At 41.3% G+C, this 17,327-nt stretch overlaps 1 protein-coding gene across 6 annotated transcripts in view; it reads left to right on the top strand.

The window, feature by feature from the left end:
• The window catches only part of hmbox1b (homeobox containing 1 b), an 86,822-nt gene that overhangs the window by 33,463 nt on the left and 36,032 nt on the right, over window positions 1-17,327 (top strand). For all 6 annotated transcript variants that reach the window (XR_009654404.1, XR_009654403.1, XR_009654401.1 and 3 more), the window contains exons 3-5: window positions 12,417-12,502; window positions 14,826-14,936; window positions 15,587-15,740. Coding sequence is in view for 1 of the 6 variants with exons in the window: in XM_060917935.1 (XP_060773918.1) it covers window positions 12,417-12,502; window positions 14,826-14,936; window positions 15,587-15,740 (351 nt within the window). In the remaining 5 variants the exon portion in view is untranslated. The remainder of the gene's footprint in view (window positions 1-12,416; window positions 12,503-14,825; window positions 14,937-15,586; window positions 15,741-17,327) is intronic.

Below are 17,327 nucleotides of genomic sequence, written 5' to 3'. Positions count from 1 at the left end.
ATAATGACCAATAATACACAACGCAGTGTAACTACTGGCACGAGCAACTTTGGTTTTAATTATACAGTTCAGTCGCGTACCTGATGTTGGCTATCATGCTTTTTAATAAATTTAATTAAGCTATAAATTGGTTTACTTGATATTATTCGATCCATGCTCACTGGACATGAGCAATCACACGTTCTGATTGGCTACTCTACTCCTAGGCTATCAGCTCATATACCATGAGTAGAGAAAAACAAAATGGCGGCGCGTGTTGCTGAACCAACCGAGGATGGAATAAAAACTCTACACGAAACCAAAACCCCCAAAAATACAAAAATAAAAGCAGCAAAATATGGAATGAAAGTATTTGATGGTAAGAATGCATCTTTCTTTTTCTTTCTCTCTTCCCTTTCTTTCTTCTCTTCCCTTCTCTTTCTTTCTTTCTTCTCTTCCCTTCTTTCTTTCTTTCTTTCTTTCTTTCTTTCTTTCTTTCTTTCTTTCTTTCTTTCTTTCTCTTTCCTTCTCTTTCTTTCCTTCTTTTTCTTTCCTTCTCTTTCCTTCTTTTTCTTCCCTTCTCTTTCCTTCTTTTTCTTCCCTTCTCTTTCCTTCTCTTTCTTCCCTTCTCTTTCTTTCTTTCTTTCTTTCTCTTTTTCTTTCTTTCTCTTTTTCTTTTTTTTCTTTTTTTTTTTCTCTTTTTCTTTCTTTCTTTCTTTCTTTCTTTCTTTCTTTCTTTCTCTTTTTCTTTCTTTCTCTTTCTTTCTCTTTTTCTTTTTTTTCTTTCTCTTTTTCTTTCTCTCTTTCTCTCTTTCTTTCTCTCTTTCTCTCTCTCTTTCTTTCTTTCTCTCTCTCTTTCTTTCTTTCTTTCTTTCTCTTTCTTTCTCTTTTTCTTTTTTTTCTTTTTTTTCTTTCTCTTTTTCTTTCTTTCTTTCTTTCTCTTTTTCTTTTTTTCTTTCTTTCTCTCTCTCTTTCTCTCTCTCTTTCTCTCTCTCTTTCTCTCTCTCTTTCTCTCTTTCTTTCTTTCTTTCTTTCTTTCTTTCTTTCTTTCTTTCTTTCTTTCTTTTTTTCTTTCTTTCTTTCTTCCTAATTGCTCCGGTCATTTGCCTGATTTGTTTGCATTCATCTTTAAGCATTAAACATTTTTTCTTTCTTCCGTAAAGCTGTTCTATACCTCGGCAAGACGGCGCTTTCTACAAAAAAACGCCACCTAAAGTCAATTTGTGCAGCCATCGGTAGATTTTTAAGAAGTCCGCCTAAGTGGAAATGATTTTGTCAGAAATTTTATATGAAGTTTTGATTCTTATTTTTATACCCCTGCTTCAAAGGAAGCATGTTATGCTGGTTTACTTCTGTCTGTCCGTCCGTATTTCCTTCCTTCCATCCATCCATCTGAAACACCCTTTTTCTCAGCAACCACAAATCATAGCCACTTGGTTCTTGGTACCAAACTTCAGCTTGGGGTTCTATACCATGTTTACCGTATTCAGGTCAGTCTCACATCGACTTCCTGTTTACCGACTGAATGTATTTATGAAACTTATAGCATTGATTGATTTTTACAAAATTTTCATCACACTTTTCTCAGCAACTACAAATCACAACTGGTTGATATTTGGTACCGAGCTCCAGCTTGGGGTTCAATACCGTGTTTACTGTTTTCAGGTCTGTCGCACATCGACTTCCTGTTCACCGACTGAATGCATTTACGAAACCTATAGGGTGGATTTTGATGCTGTTTCAAAATGCCAGTTTACCAGGATGCTGTTTGAAATCCCTGGGGAGAGACACTGGTTTCTTACTGGTTTCAAGGTTAATTATTTGTTGAAGTCAACATTCATAATAAGAGTCCTATTCCTTCGATTGCTTGCATTCTGATATAAGTGAGAGCGGGGGGGATACGTAAGGGAGCAGGAGCTCACAGTTGATTTTGGTTATTTATCGAATTATTTGCAAAAACTAAAAATGCCGTTTCTCAAAATCCAGTGAATGTGGACAGAATAAAAGTTATTCCACTCAATCTCGTCGTACATGGATTAAAGCCGACTCGGTGCTACGAGTTCATGTACGACTCGATTTTGTGGAATAATTAATTTGGCTTATTGGTGAACTTGGATACTAGATTTAATTAGTGAGGTGAAGTTAAAATGAGCGACTCTGACTGACTAGATATTGTAAAGAATAAAAATGTGGCTATCTAACTAGCAGTCTGAAAGAATGCTGAATAAAACTTGCTTATACAGGTATTCTTGCTGAAACGGAGTTGTTTAAGTCAACATTAAAGTGTTCAAAGGTGCATGTCGCGCCTCTGATGGTAAAATTGTATAATGGCAGATTCTACCGTAACTGGATCCATTAACCTCTTGTCCTTTTTTCAGTGAGGTAATATTTTCAAGATTGAAAATATGGTATTTGGTCTTCTAAAACAGCACGTCATTTAAAAATAGACTGAGTATATCAATAAAAGATTTTTAAAGAATAAAGTTCTATTTCTTTGACATATCTGACAGACATACTGTACCTAACTCCCATTTTAAAAATCACTTTCATTATCCCTGTTGCTATCGTCAGTGAATTTCTGTCAGATGACCTGACGATCGACTCGGCCGTTATGGATCTTTGGTAGTTATCGTGTGGAAGCAGGCTTTATCATTTTTGGGTGTCAACAGATAGAGTTGAAATAGATCAACAGCGAAAAAACTATTTCGTTCACGAGAGAAGCCCACAGTTATTTTTAAAAAATGCTATCGTCAGTCTAATGCACCTGACGATAGCAAAATTCAAGCCCTCACCACGTACATGTTGACTGACGCCAGGGCTCGAAATTAACTTTTTTTCTGTGTGTCCCCCAGTGGTCCCGAATTCTGTGTTGTATTGTCCCGAATGGAAGCAATAGTGTCCCCATTTTTTTCCTCTCTGAAATAACCAGTGGTTAATATTATCATATGAAGTTACTATTATATTTGTAACTATGCGATTTTGAACCCTTTATATCGTTTTTACAATAAGTCACAAGACACAAGCGACACATGTCCTATACATCACCTACTTCAAAATTACAGTTATTGCATTTTCAGTTTATTAAACTTTGGCGATCTCACTGTATGAATAGATACCCGTTTATTTAAAGGGGCCAACTAGCTCATTCCGAAAATGTTTCAACTCCCTACATCTGCAGTACACTTTAGTTGAAAATAAGACCCCTTTTATGTTCATTTCATCTACTTATACCTTGAATATCTGTTGGCACTTATAAGGCCAACTTATAATTTTCACCATTACCGTTATCCCTTTTTATGAACTTTCCGTTATCCATTTGATGAACTTTCGCTGCCGAAATGTGGGTGCAAATGTTAGCAACATCAGCATAGTGGCAGGTCCGAGCCTAGTTGTGCTGCTGACTGACTAAACTTTCTGAACTAGAAAGACACCAAGAAAACTCACTTATTCTGTTGAACGGTATCTTCCATCAATATCATCCACATCATTCCTGTTGTATTTTATAACGTGTCTAACAGTGTTCATTAAGTTCATTCAGTTGCTAGCGTTGCCTGCAGACCAGGCGATGACACTTTGGATCCTGAAGGTCCCGGAGACGTTATGTCTGGGCTTTCAGTTTCTTCCCCGCGGTCGGGCCGCTTCAACCACTTAAGCATTTTTGTTCTGGCAAGAGTCGGCGCAGCGTGTGCGGTAGCAATTCCATTCCAAGTCCATGTAATGAGGACTCCGGCCGAAGATTCTAGAACAGAATGCGCTGCTCTGTAGCCTACGGATGCAGGTGCATCGAAAGTGTAGCTACTATGTATTTTTCGCTGTTAACGTTTTAAAATTAAAATTGACAAATTAGGTGAATGTCTACGTATGTGTTACGGCTTTGTAAATAATATTAATGTAGAACTTTTTTTTTTCTAGATCTATTTTTTTTTCCATTGTCCCGGGATTGTCCCAGATATGATAATTTTGTGTCCCGATGACATTTTTTATGGTCCCCGGGACGTCGGGACACCGTTAGTTTCGAGCGCTGACTGACGCAAAGAGGAAATTCTACTGCGCATGATTTTTGTGACAGCAGACATTTACTTCCAGGCAAGACTTGGAGTTCTGACAGCTTGATTTCATCAAATAAATCAAGGTAAGATTTTCTGTCAGCTATCCTGACCATAGAAATTTTTGACGATAGAAATATTGAGAATATATTTGTGCATTCATATTTAAAATTTTCTGGAGGAAAACTATCGTAAGTTGAGAGAAATCCGAGCCACTTGCGACCCTTTCAGCCGACAGGCCATTTCAATGTGTTATTTCCCCGCGAAAGTGACAGTCGTGTCTGTTGTCACTGTTCTGACAATTATTGTTGATATTTCAATTTTGAAAATAAATTTTATCTTTTTTTATTTCAATATTTTATTTTATTTGGTTCTAGTGATGAGGTATTAATATTACTAAATTTGTTAGATTAATAATGTAAGAAACCGTTTTGTTGCTATTGTCATCTAGAGCGTCTGTCAGAATATGATGGTAGACGTTAGTTTGTCTGTCAGATTTTGATGATAGAAACCGATGTGTTTCTATTGTCATTTAGCATGTCTGTCATGTCAGGCTTTTATTAATTAGTTACCAGGACTACTGTCCTAAAATTTACTGTGAATGTCCAAGACCCCAAATGCTACTAGAAAAACTTAATAGAATGATCAAAATAATCAATTCAGCAATTTAAGGAGATGGGACTTAACTGGCCTCTGTTATGGTAGAATCTGCCTAATACGTTCATGCTGTTTGCCCAGTAGTTTAAGGATCTTCTCAGTATTAGTTTGTGGATCACTGGGGTTTGTGAATTAGTGTCGAATAGAAGCAACACAGCCGGACTTGATTTTATATTGTGAAGACCTTCACCCTCGAGTTTCACCAGAAGGTGAGAAGACAAACATCAACATAATGTAACACAAGTCCAGGCTTGGATCAGTGTGGGAATTTTTAATAAGGTTCCTGCCAAAATACTGGTTAAGCCAGGTGTAGGGTTTCTTGCCAAGTTGTGTAATAACCCAGACTGAGACATATGGCATAATGAATGTGTTTTATTGTCTGCGCATTTTTTTTTTTTTTTTAAAGTCTGTACAGCAGTTTTTGTCAAACACTGAAAGAAAATACAAGCGTAAAAGAGACTCAACCTCAGACCTAAGAGTACAGACTGAACTATTAACTCCATCTTGTTTCTTTTAAAGAATAAACAAATGGAGAGGCATCACTGTGAGGGGAAACAGAAATTAGCTTAAATGATGTAGCTTGCGCCAATAACGTCCTTTTGCATTAAAGGATTAGCACAGCTGTATTTACGCTATCTCGTACACAAACGAGCTGCTGAAACAACACCCCGAAATGGTTCATTTGAGCTGAAATCTACAGCTCACATTCCCCCCATAATTTGTCTGAACTGTCATGAGATTGTACCATCAGTGTGTGTGCTGATGGTGGGTGTGGATGGTCCCACAGTGATTGTGCTAACATCGCTGAGAAAACCGTAAGTGGTTTCAGATCAAGTCTCAGAGAAACAGCTGGATAAATCCTTCCTAATGCTGCACGTCAGCCTTGATCCAGTTTCGACGGGTTTAATCCAGAATGTGTTGGATATTTTTACATGAAGTTCTCGAGCAACTTGTTTTATTTGATTATTTCCGTGGTAAAATTATTGGTGGGCTGGAACAGAATCCCTGTCAATCCCTGAAGGTCAAACTTCTTAACACTCGTTTGGCCCATCGCAACCAACGGTGCTGAATGTTGGACCTTCAGGAAAGTGGATACAGTGTCTTGCAAAAGTATTCATCCCCCTTGGTGTTTGTCCTGTTTTGTTGCATTACAAGCTGGAATTAAAATGGATTTTTGGAGGGTTAGCACCATTTGATTTACACAACATGCCGACCACTTTAAAGGTGCAAATTGTTGATTTATTGTGATGCAAGCAAATAAGATGGAAAAAAAAACAGAAATCTGGAGTGTGCATAAGTATTCACTCCCCCCAAAAGTCAGTACTTTTTATAGAGCCACCTTTTGCTGCAATTCCAGCTGCAAGTCTCTTGGGGTATGTCTCTATTAGCTTAGCACATCTAGCCACTGGGATTTTTGCCCATTCCTCAAGGCAAAACTGCTCCAACTCCAAGTTAGATGGGTTGTGTTGGTGTACAGCAATCTTCAAGTTATGCCACAGATTCTATATTGGATTGAGGTCTGGGCTTTGATTAGGCCGTTCTAAGACATTTAAATGTTTCCCTTTAAACCACACCAGTGTAGCTTTAGCAGTATGTTTAGGGTCATTGTCCTGCTGGAACGTGAACCTTCATCCCAGTCTCAAACCTCTGGCCGACTCAAACAGGTTTTCTTCCAGAATTGCCCTGTATTTAGTGCCATCCATCTTTCCTTCAGTCCTGATCAGCTTTCTTGTCCCTGCAGATGAAAAATATCTCCACAGCATGATGCTGCCACCACCATGCTTCACTGTAGGAATGGTGTTCTCAGGGTGTTGGGTTTGCGCCACACATGGCATTTCCCATGATGGCCAAAAAGATCAATTTTGTTGTCATTTGACCAGAGAATCTTCTTCCATGTGTTTGTGGAGTCTGCCACACACTGTTGGGCAAACTCCAAACGGGTTTTATTAAGCAATGGCTTTTTTCTGGCCACTCTTCCATAAAGCCCCACTCTGTGGAGTTTATGGCTTAAAGTGGTCCTATGGACAGATACTCCCATCTCCGCTGTGGATCTTTGCCGCTCCTTCAGTGTTATCTTTGATGTCTTTGTTGCATCTCTGATTAAGGCCCTCCTTGCCCGGTCTGTGAGTTTTGGTGGGCGGGGCCTTCTCTTATCAGGTTTGTAGTGGTGCCATATTCTTTCCATTTTGCTATAATGGATTTAATGGAGCTCTGTGGGATATTCAAAGTTTGGGATATTTTTTATAACCCAACCCTGATCTATACTTCTCCACAACTTTGTCTCTGACCTGTTTAGAGGCTCCTTGATCTTCATGTTTCTTGCTTAGTCGTGTTGCAGAGTCAGGGTCCTTCCAGAACAGGTTGATTTATACAGACATCATGTGACACTTTGATTGCACACAGGTGGATCTTAATCAACTAATTATGTGACTTATGAAGTGAATTGGTTGGACCAGCTCTTTATTTAGGGGTTTCAGATTTTTGGGTTTTAATCTTTAATTATTGTTACAATAAAAAAAAAAAGTGCACCTTTAAAGTGGTCGGCATGTTGTGTAAATCAAATGGTGCTAACCCTCTAAAGATCCATTTTAATTCCAGCTTGTAATGCAACAAAACAGGACAAACATCAAGGGGGTGAATACTTTTGCAAGACACTTGCCCCTTTTCCACCAAATCAGTTCCAGGGAGGGTTGGTTTGGGGCCACTGCTGGTGCTGGTTCACAACTCCTTCAACTTGCAAGCCAGCTGACAACTAGTTTGCTTTTCCATAGCTCGGGGTGCTAAGGGGAGCCACATCAGTTACGTCGCTGTATACGTCAGTTACGTCGCTGCGTTTGCATAAACCTTGGCGCGAACATCGAAACAACAACATGCAAGAAGCAGCAGCAGCAACAATAATAATAATAGATGACTTCGCGTTTGTACAGCTGCTGCTTCTTGTTGCTTAAAAATGGCGACCTTTCGCGGTCTTTCTATTGTTGTTGGTCCTAACCACCCCCACCACCACCACCCCGGTGATGTAAGCGGTTCTTTCCTCTGGCCCAGCAGAGAGTTGGTGCTAGCCTGGAACCGTTTTTTCTGGCCCCAGAGCCAGTTCTTTGTCAGTGGAAACAGAAAACCCGGTTCCAAACTAAGTACTGGCCCCGAACCAGCCCTGGAACTGCTTTGGTGTAAAAGGGGCATGTATGAAGCGCATCGAGGCATTCGAATTGTTCAGATACCGCAGGATTTTTCGGGGTAGCTGGGTAGAACATAGAACTAATGATTCCGTTCTGCAGGAAGTGAACGCCCAAAGGAAACTCCTGCCTGCTATCGCCAAATGCAAGCTAGCCTATTTTGGCCACATAAGAGCTGGAGGTCTAACATGCGCGATCGTGAAGGGGACTAGATCAAGAGTTCGGCTGAGGAGGAGATGGATGGGCGATGTTCAAGACTGGCATGGGCCGGGCAGGGGGGTCGCCGACCCTCAAACATGAGGATGGCCAGAGAGAGAGGGATGGAATTATCTGCCAAACCTGTGAATGAAAAGATACCAGAAGGTACTACATGCTTGGTGGTGATGGTCCAACTTCTTCAGCACAATGAAATTCTGTGCGGAAAAGACCCCATGTTTTGCCTCAAGGCAAGATAGATGAGGTGTTTGTATTATAAATAATTAGAATTTAATCTTTTTTTTTTTTTTTTTTTTAAATAACTTAATTTGTTGGTGGAAACTTGGCTTTCTGTAAGCGTATGGAAATCCACATGCAAAATGTCGCAACCTTTAACGGCACTCAGCAAATTTTGCACAATTCAGAGAATTTATTTCTCTCTCTACATGGTGACCAGTTACTTCAAAAGAAAAAAAAAAAGGGGTGTTTGGAGCACTAAACTGATCATTGTGTTCCACCCCTAGCGTGGATGATGCATGGCCTTTCCAGTATCAAACACTAGCCACACTGTTTTTTTTCTATGCAATGTGAGGGGAAACGCCACACCCAGTTGTTTGGCAAATGCAATACGTTGCCTCGGAGACTTTGTAGAAAAGGTTGCCTGCTTGGACAGGTGTGCCCAACACAGGAATTTATATATTGTTTGTATATATTTGTTTAATTAACTAGCTTGACATGTTACGTTGTTGGCTGCAATCCTTTTTGGGCGAGTCGGTTAGGTTTCTGGACAACCGAGACGTGGGACTGGAGCTTTTACATGCTCACTGGGCTGGATAATTGAATTAAGATTAGCTAATGGATTTATGATTCGTCCAGTCCTGACCAACATGCCCACATTGGCAGGAGCAACCAGACACCGAAGAAATGCCCTCGATACTAGGAAGTGTGATTAAACCAGTCGTTACATTATGTTTATCAGGGTGTGTGGGGGGGTTATCTCAATTTCTATTCATCTCATTTTATTAAATATAGGAATTTTATTTATTTTTTTCATGGTGCAGTTTCCATCAAATCCTGCGCTCTGATTGGCTGGCGAGTGAGTCCGTATCCTACGATACGGACCCCAGTTATGGACCTCTGGTGACTCGCTCGTTCACATCATGCCTAGTAGAATTTTTTGCCAACATTTATCTTTTTTTAATAAGATTTATTTATAAGATTATCAAAAATCTTATGGATAATGATAATGGATGGATAGTGATAACGACAGTGTTCACAGCGAAAGCGAGTTTTACTACCCTGAGGAAGAAGAAATAAAATAAAACATCTCATGAGAAAGCTAAAAACCTCTAACTTTCTAACGCCGAGCAAAAACATGGCTGAATCCTGAATGACTCCTTTTTGTATAAATAGGGGACTACATAGTAGGGCTGTGCTCACAGCTCGCGATACTCGATCATGCACGATTTTCGAGGGTATGATACGATATTGTTTACTCACTTGAAAATCGAAAATCCCATATATGACACATTTCATGCATATCTCGTGGTTCTGTAGCAGGTTGTCATCAATTTTCACTTGATTTAAAGCATGTTTCATGCCAGAAATCGATGGAAATTCATGCTTGCAACCTGTTCCAACCAAAAACGTTTTTATTTACAAATGGTGCTTCCAGTTACTCAGGGCATGCGCACTAGAAATTAGGCCAGCCCTCATTCTGATTGGCTGGTGTATTATAAGCCAGCCAATCAGTGTCTTAAAGGAACAGTCCACCGTACTTCCATAATGAAATATGCTCTTATCTGAATTGAGACGAGCTGCTCCGTACCTCTCCGAGCTTTGCGCGACCTCCCAGTCAGTCAGACGCGGTCAGACGCGCTGTCACTCCTGTTAGCAATGTAGCTAGGCTCAGTATGGCCAATGGTATTTTTTGGGGCTGTAGTTAGATGCGACCAAACTCTTCTGCGTTTTTCCTGTTTACATAGGTTTATATGACCAGTGACATGAAACAAGTTCAGTTACACAAATTGAAACGTAGCGATTTTCTATGCTATGGAAAGTGCGCACTATAATGACAGGCGTACTAACACCTTCTGCGCGCTTCGGCAGCGCATTGATATCTGAGCTCCGTATCAATGCGCTGCCGAAGCACGCAGAAGGTGTTAGTACGCCTGTCATTATAGTGCGGACTTTCCATAGCATAGAAAATCGCTACGTTTCAATTTGTGTAACTGAACTTGTTTCATGTCACTGGTCATATAAACCTATGTAAACAGGAAAAACGCGGAAGAGTTTGGTCGCATCTAACTACAGCCCCAAAAAATACCATTGGCCATACTGAGCCTAGCTACATTGCTAACAGGAGTGACAGCGCGTCTGACTGACTGGGAGGTCGCGCAAAGCTCGGAGAGGTACGGAGCAGCTCGTCTCAATTCAGATAAGAGCATATTTCATTATGGAAGTACGGTGGACTGTTCCTTTAAGGCAGCAGCATGCCGTAATGGCTGTTTGTTGTCTAATTGGTATCCAATATCTCTGTCATTTGTGCCTTTTTATTGTCTGACTTTTTTGTTATTGAAACACAACAAATGACGAAGTAGATAACATCTTTAGACATTTGGTGACCCAGATCTGAAGTTTGCTTGGATAATGTCATCTGGAAGTGGCTCAATCGGTATGTTCTCAGTAGATTAAGTTTCAATGCGCTCTGCTACAGACTCTGCAAGCCACTAATTACGTCCCCCATACGAGCACAGCCCTACTACATAGGCGGCAAAATGTAGGTCCGTCCCCCCCCGCCATGGAAGCGCACTTGTATACCGAGGAGGAAGCAATTTGCATTACAGCCGTGAATGAGGATTCAAAATGGCGGCTCGGCTCGGTTTTCCCTTTCGGGCGCTCTCGTTTTCTGTTAGAATTTGGTAAGGAAAAAAATAAATGTATTATTTACCAGCTTAAGGTCAGTCCGTATGGTTAAATACCGTGACCTTGGCCTTGAATACTTTCAAGACCTCGGCCTAGAGGACCTCGGTCAGTACTTTCAAGACCTCAGTCACGGTATTTCACCATAGAGACCTCCCAGCTGGTAAATAACATGTATATATTTTTGATCACTATTTTGTCGCTGCTATAGCGAGTTCTGAGTGTTTGAAATCTGCTCTGTAATATATCAGTCCGTATGTCAAAGCAATGGCCGTAAACGAGATTCGTCAAGACCTGTGTGAGACACCGTAGGACGGAAGTAAAACGTACAGCAGAAATCAAAGCGACTGACATCTGCCAACGTTGTCAAAAGCCGCGCGCGCCCTCTTTCGAATGCTGACGTAATCAAGCCGGAAGTTTTGTTTGTTTTGATAGCAGTCAGGAAAGTTTGAAAAAAAGTCGGCAGTAATCGTCATTTTAAACTCGTTTTTGTGCAATATTTCGTTTGGAAAACAGTTTTCAAAATGGCGGCACTGACACCTGGCTGACACTTCACGTTTTGAAGTCTCGCACAAGTCTCGTGAAGATCGCGCGGATAAGCGACGCCTGCTGTGGACCAAACGAACTCAATTCAACACGGCTAAAAACCGAATAATAATAATAATAATAATAAGTTCAACTTGTATAGTGCCTTTCAAGAAACCCAAGGACGCTTTACAATTATAGACAAAGAAAAAAATAATAAAAAATAAATAAATGAATGAATAAATAATAAAAAGTCTACCAAGTAGGGGTCAGGATGTAATTCCAGTGGTGTAGCAGCCACAGTCCCACCAAAAGGCACATGAAAACGAGTCCCACATCTCCAGCACAGCTGCCGTGACGCCGTCAGCCACATCGCTCGAACACCACGCCGTGGATCCACAAAGCGAGCACAAAAGCTCCCCCACGCAGAGTGCTGGTGTGTCCCAAACCGCCTGCACAGCCGCCGCGACGCCACCGAGCAACATCGCTCGGAACATCATGCCAAGCGTCAAAGCACAGAGCGCTGGACAACCATGAATGTTAAATGAGCAGCGAGCTCACTGCAGTCCACAGCTGGGAGCGCAGGCATCACCCACAGCAATCCAAGGCCTAGAGGGAACCAACACCCAAAACTGGGTCCACTACCAGCGGACAAAACACTCAAACATCAAACTACACAAACACACAGAAAAAAAATAAATAAATAAAATGAAAATTGAAAAACAAAATTAAAAAAAAAATCTCTGGCCGATAAGTCACGATATAAGGTTACTAAAACCAAAAACGTAATTGAATAACACGTTAATTTAAGAAATAAAGCAAGTTTAAGAATGACTTCAGTCCCCCTTTAAGCTCCGTGTTAAAAATTGCTTTCCAAATGCTTTGTAAAATTGTGCGTGTTTTGTTTTTGTTTTAGGAGGGACAGCAGTTTGGTGAAAGAAGAGATCAAGGCTTTTCTGGCTAACCGGCGCATCTCTCAGGCAGTGGTGGCCCAGGTCACAGGTTAGTGGGCGTGTTCATTTGCACCTTTTACTTTTAACCTAGTGGTCCTCATCAGGCCCTTTTTTTTTTTTTTTTTTTTTTTTTTTTTAAATCTACTCGTCTTTCTCAGATCTTCACTGTTAACCTTGTGGGTTTTCATCAGGTCCTCGATTTTTAACCCACAGGTCCTTATTCTTGTATCACATGGTCTCGTATCTTGCTGCGTGTGGGTCAAACGGCAAGAAGTGAGGTGGGTTTTGTCCAAAATTAAAGTCCTGCAACGGACATGGCGTATGTGTGGCGTATCTGGGGATCAAGGGATATAAAGTTATGGTGTACTGAGCCGTATGCGTGGCGTATGATGCGGTGTTGGCGTGGCATTTCGTTCTTGCATGTGGTGTATCTGTGGCGTTCACAGGTGGGTATAAAAGGGGCCCTACGCTGCGTTCATTGTCATTCGTCACAGTCAAGAAAGCATCATGGCAGCGAAGAAGTCAGGACCCAAGAAAGGCAAAGGAAGTGGGAAGACATCAGCCGCAGCCACCCAGCCAGCCCCGGAGCCGCCTTCATCAGACACGTCAAATAAAGCGTTCGCACGGCCTAATAGGTGTTCGAGCAACGTTCCCGCTGCGTCACTGCTGCATAGCTTTCGTTTTTACAGCGTGCACGTGACGCATCAAAGCTGCTACGGATTTTTAAGTGCAGACTTAAAAATACGCCCGCACCCTGGCATACAAGGAGATCGTGTTACACATCCTAGAGTATTCGCGACGTAAGCTAGCGATGCTGTGCCGTTCCTTTCTTACTGCCACGTATCCTGATATGCCGTATGTACGCAAGGCTGAAACGCCAACGTGTGACACGAGCGTTATCCTTCCCCCAGATTTAACCTACTAGTCTTCATCAAATCCTTAATTTTAATCTCCTGGTCTTCGTCAAGAATTAAATTGTAACCTAGTGGTCTTAATCAGGTTCTCACCTTTAACCCGGTGTTTCAGGATCGGATACAGTTTTGAAGTGATCTTAGGAAAATATCTTTCTTCTTTAGCTGACACGGCCGTAGGCTGATGAGCTGTTGCCGTCACGTGGCGTCCGTCGTCTGTCCACAATTCACAAAAATCGCTACTCCTCCCGGAGTTTAACGGATTTTGATTCTGATTGTTTAGTTTGGAAGATCTGATCAGTCTGCACAATAGTTACCCCTTTGTTTTGTGATTTCTCATTAACAGGTTGCTAATTAGGCCGATTTAACAAACTTCAAGCTAGACGGCCTTTCGATTTCATAAAATCAGTGAAATTTAGTTCCGTCTGAAATGTGGTCATTGTGATATGTTTGTTTCTGTAAGATCTCAAAATATCAGGCCATTCTGTGGCTGGGAAGTTATTTAATTTGAAGGGATTAAAGCAAATAATGTGCATGAAATCGCTCGCTTCACGCAGTCAAGTAGACAGAGGAAGTCCGTGTGTGTGTGCGCATGCGCAGGTTTACCTTCTTCTTTTGGGTTTTACGGCAGGTGGCATCCACAGTGTTGCATTACTGCCATCTACAGGTTTCCCTTTGAGCGTGCACTGACAGTTCCATCATTCTGTCGCTAAACGAACAGCTGATCACACCGAGGTGCTCGCTGAGCGCCCATATTTATTAGTTTGGTCCTACGTTTCCTTTCCTTCGTATAGAACATAACGGCTTTTCTTCTCACTTTCTTTCCGTTACTGTCGTCGGTCTTTCACGTTTCATTCGCACACTCGCATCCTCCGTTTTTCTCTCCTGTTCCAAATTTGTATCCCACAATGCCTTGCTCGAACGGGGAAAGCCCACCATGTGACGTGATGCATGGTGTAGTATCTTGTATTGGGTCATGGTGAAGCAGGAAAAAATTGCGGAGAATTTAGGGCCACGTGGCCTTAAATTCATTAATTTGTTCTATTTTAAAAAAATAATAAAAATTGGAAGTCTGTGATTGGAATTCAGTAGCTTTCGGTCACTAAGCAAAAATAATTGGGTGTCGGGGAAAATTCTTTTTATGACCTACACTTGGAAAAATCTGAAAGGCGGTCTAGCTTTAAGGAAAAATCGCTGCTCTTTCCTGAGGATTTTAATGGATTTTGGTTGTTTTGTTTGGAAGATCTGATCAGTCTGCACAATAGTTACTCCCTGGTTTTGTGATTGGTATGATCATGTGAGCTACTGCGTCACTGATGATCCTGGTCTTCTCCTTCTTTCTTCTTCTTCCTCCTCCTCCTTTTTAACAAATGATTACTGAATTGCTGTTTTTGTTTACATGTAATATCTCTCTCTCTCTCTCTCTCTCTCTCTCTCTCTCTCTCTCTCTCTCTCTCTCAGGAATCAGTCAGAGTCGGATCTCCCACTGGCTCCTGCAGCAGGGATCCGATCTGAGTGAGCAGAAGAAAAGAGCCTTCTATCGCTGGTATCAGCTGGAAAAGACCACTCCAGGTTTGACGTGTGTGCAGTATGAATTCTGAAACGTCAACCAAAGTTTAAATTTTATGATTAGCTTCTGTGCTGACTGAGTCTACCTTTTTTTTTTTCTTTCTTTCCCAGTTAAGAGGTTGTGGAATTTTTGGTTTTGTGCCCTTTTTTTTTATCTCCCCCCCCCCCCCCCCATTTGTCTGATTTGACTTTGGTGGGACTGTATTTGGTCGAGCTGCTATCAGGTATCACGTACTAATCACAATTGGCCATCTGCTTACTCGGCGTTTCCATAACCACAGAAACTTCTTTCCTGTTTACTTGGCCTCTGTCCAAAGATGAGCGAAATGGCATGTAGTTAGATTGTTTTACTATATTTTATATCCACTATTTTAGGAGACGAAGTGGGGGTGTTTCTGTATTTATAAAAAAAATAAATGAGGGTAAACACAGTGGCAGTAACTAGTGAGGTAATCATTATCTCCATCTTAATAATGTAAAAAGAGCAGTCTCGTTGTCTAAAAAGACCATTAATAATATTTAGTATTGACGCAAGACGGGTTCTGACAGTGTTTTTGTATAGAGATATCAAGAAATGCTGCTCACTGAATATCACTTCTGACATTATTTATTTTTATTACATGTTTTAATAATAATCCTGTTTCCTTTTCCAGGTGCTACTCTGAACATGCGTCCTGCCCCCATGACCCTGGATGAAATTGAATGGCGTCAGACTCCACCTCCAATAAGTTCTGCCACGGGTAGCTTCCGCTTGCGCAGAGGCAGCCGCTTCACCTGGAGGAAGGAGTGTCTCGCTGTGATGGAGAGGTGAGAGTGAGACTGCGCGCGCACGGAATAATTTGGTAAAAATACATGCGCATTAAGCACCAGTTCTTTGGTGAATGTATGTGAATGGCCATTTCAGCTTGCTTATCACTCTCGCTCAGTTGGTCACTTCTGTTGCTTCCACCTCGCCAGTTGTGGGTAAATTTTTGTAGTCTGCGCCCCCCCCCCTTTAATTTTTGCTACTTTATTTAATCTTTTGGCACGCGTGCTCTGGAAACAGATCTTCATGACCCGATGTTGCATGAACATTACAGTACACTGAGCAACCTGAAACCAGGCTTGTAGTACTTGTGCCCGACTCGTGACGTGACTTGAGCACTGATGACTCGGACTCGCGCATTAACTGCGTTCAGACTCGTAAATTGGAGACGAGGACTCAGATTTTTTTTTTTCCTTTAGTTTTTGTAAAATGCTGCCATAATTTGGCATAAGATATTTATCTACACTACTGTTCAAAAGTTTGGGGTCACTTTGAAATGTGCTTATTTTTGAAAGAAAAGCACTGTTCTTTTCAATGAAGATCACTTTAAACTAATCAGAAATCCACTCTATACATTGCTAATGTGGTAAATGACTATTCTAGCTGCAAATGTCTGGTTTTTGGTGCAATATCTCCATAGGTGTATAGAGGCCCATTTCCAGCAACTCTCACTCCAGTGTTCTAATGGTACAATGTGTTTGCTCATTGCCTCAGAAGGCTAATGGATGATTAGAAAACCCTTGTACAATCATGTTAGCACAGCTGAAAACAGTTGAGCTCTTTAGAGAAGCTATAAAACTGACCTTCCTTTGAGCAGATTGAGTTTCTGGAGCATCACATTTGTGGGGTCGATTAAATGCTCAAAATGGCCAGAAAAATGTCTTGACTATATTTTCTATTCATTTTACAACTTATGGTGGGAAATAAAAGTGTGACTTTTCATGGAAAACACAATTGTCTGGGTGACCCCAAACTTTTGAACGGTAGTGTATATTAACTTTTTTTTTTTTAAATACTAATTTCATACAAGCGTCACACCTGTGCGCCCTGGTGCACACATCAGACTCTCGGGCACGCTCCGGACCGTGCACACGCTGTAAACGACTTGCACCTGTACAGGATTAAGGCACAATCAGTACGCCTGTGTGAAAACACACTTACTTTGCGAAGTATTGAGTTGCGTTGCTGATACATTACCGAGCCTTATTTCCTTGTTTGGTTTCCTGATCCCTGATTTCCTGTTTCTCGTCTTTGATTCTGCCGAGTCTACGATAGCCTGTTTGTTCCTCGCTCGACCGATCGCCTGTTTCACCGTTTTACGATTTTGCCTGCCGTTCTGGATTGTTTACCGCCTTCACTTGTATTAATGAACACACCTTCTGCACTCACATCCATCTCCCAACCATCTCTGACAGAATACTTCACGCTCCCTGATAAAGAGAAGCACATTCACCTGTTCATACGCCATGTTCAGGAACAAACTAATGTTAATGGCGCTGAAACAAACACCGTCACATGGTGCGGGTGGAGTCTTGGACTCGACTCAGTTTTCTTTAATGACTTGAACACTGGGGACTCGAGACTGGATT

The sequence above is a fragment of the Neoarius graeffei genome, chromosome 3, assembly GCF_027579695.1.
Source record: "Neoarius graeffei isolate fNeoGra1 chromosome 3, fNeoGra1.pri, whole genome shotgun sequence".
NCBI lineage: Eukaryota > Metazoa > Chordata > Actinopteri > Siluriformes > Ariidae > Neoarius > Neoarius graeffei.
The sequence above is the reverse complement of the archived record's forward strand: the minus strand, read 5'-3'. Positions and strand labels throughout refer to the sequence as shown.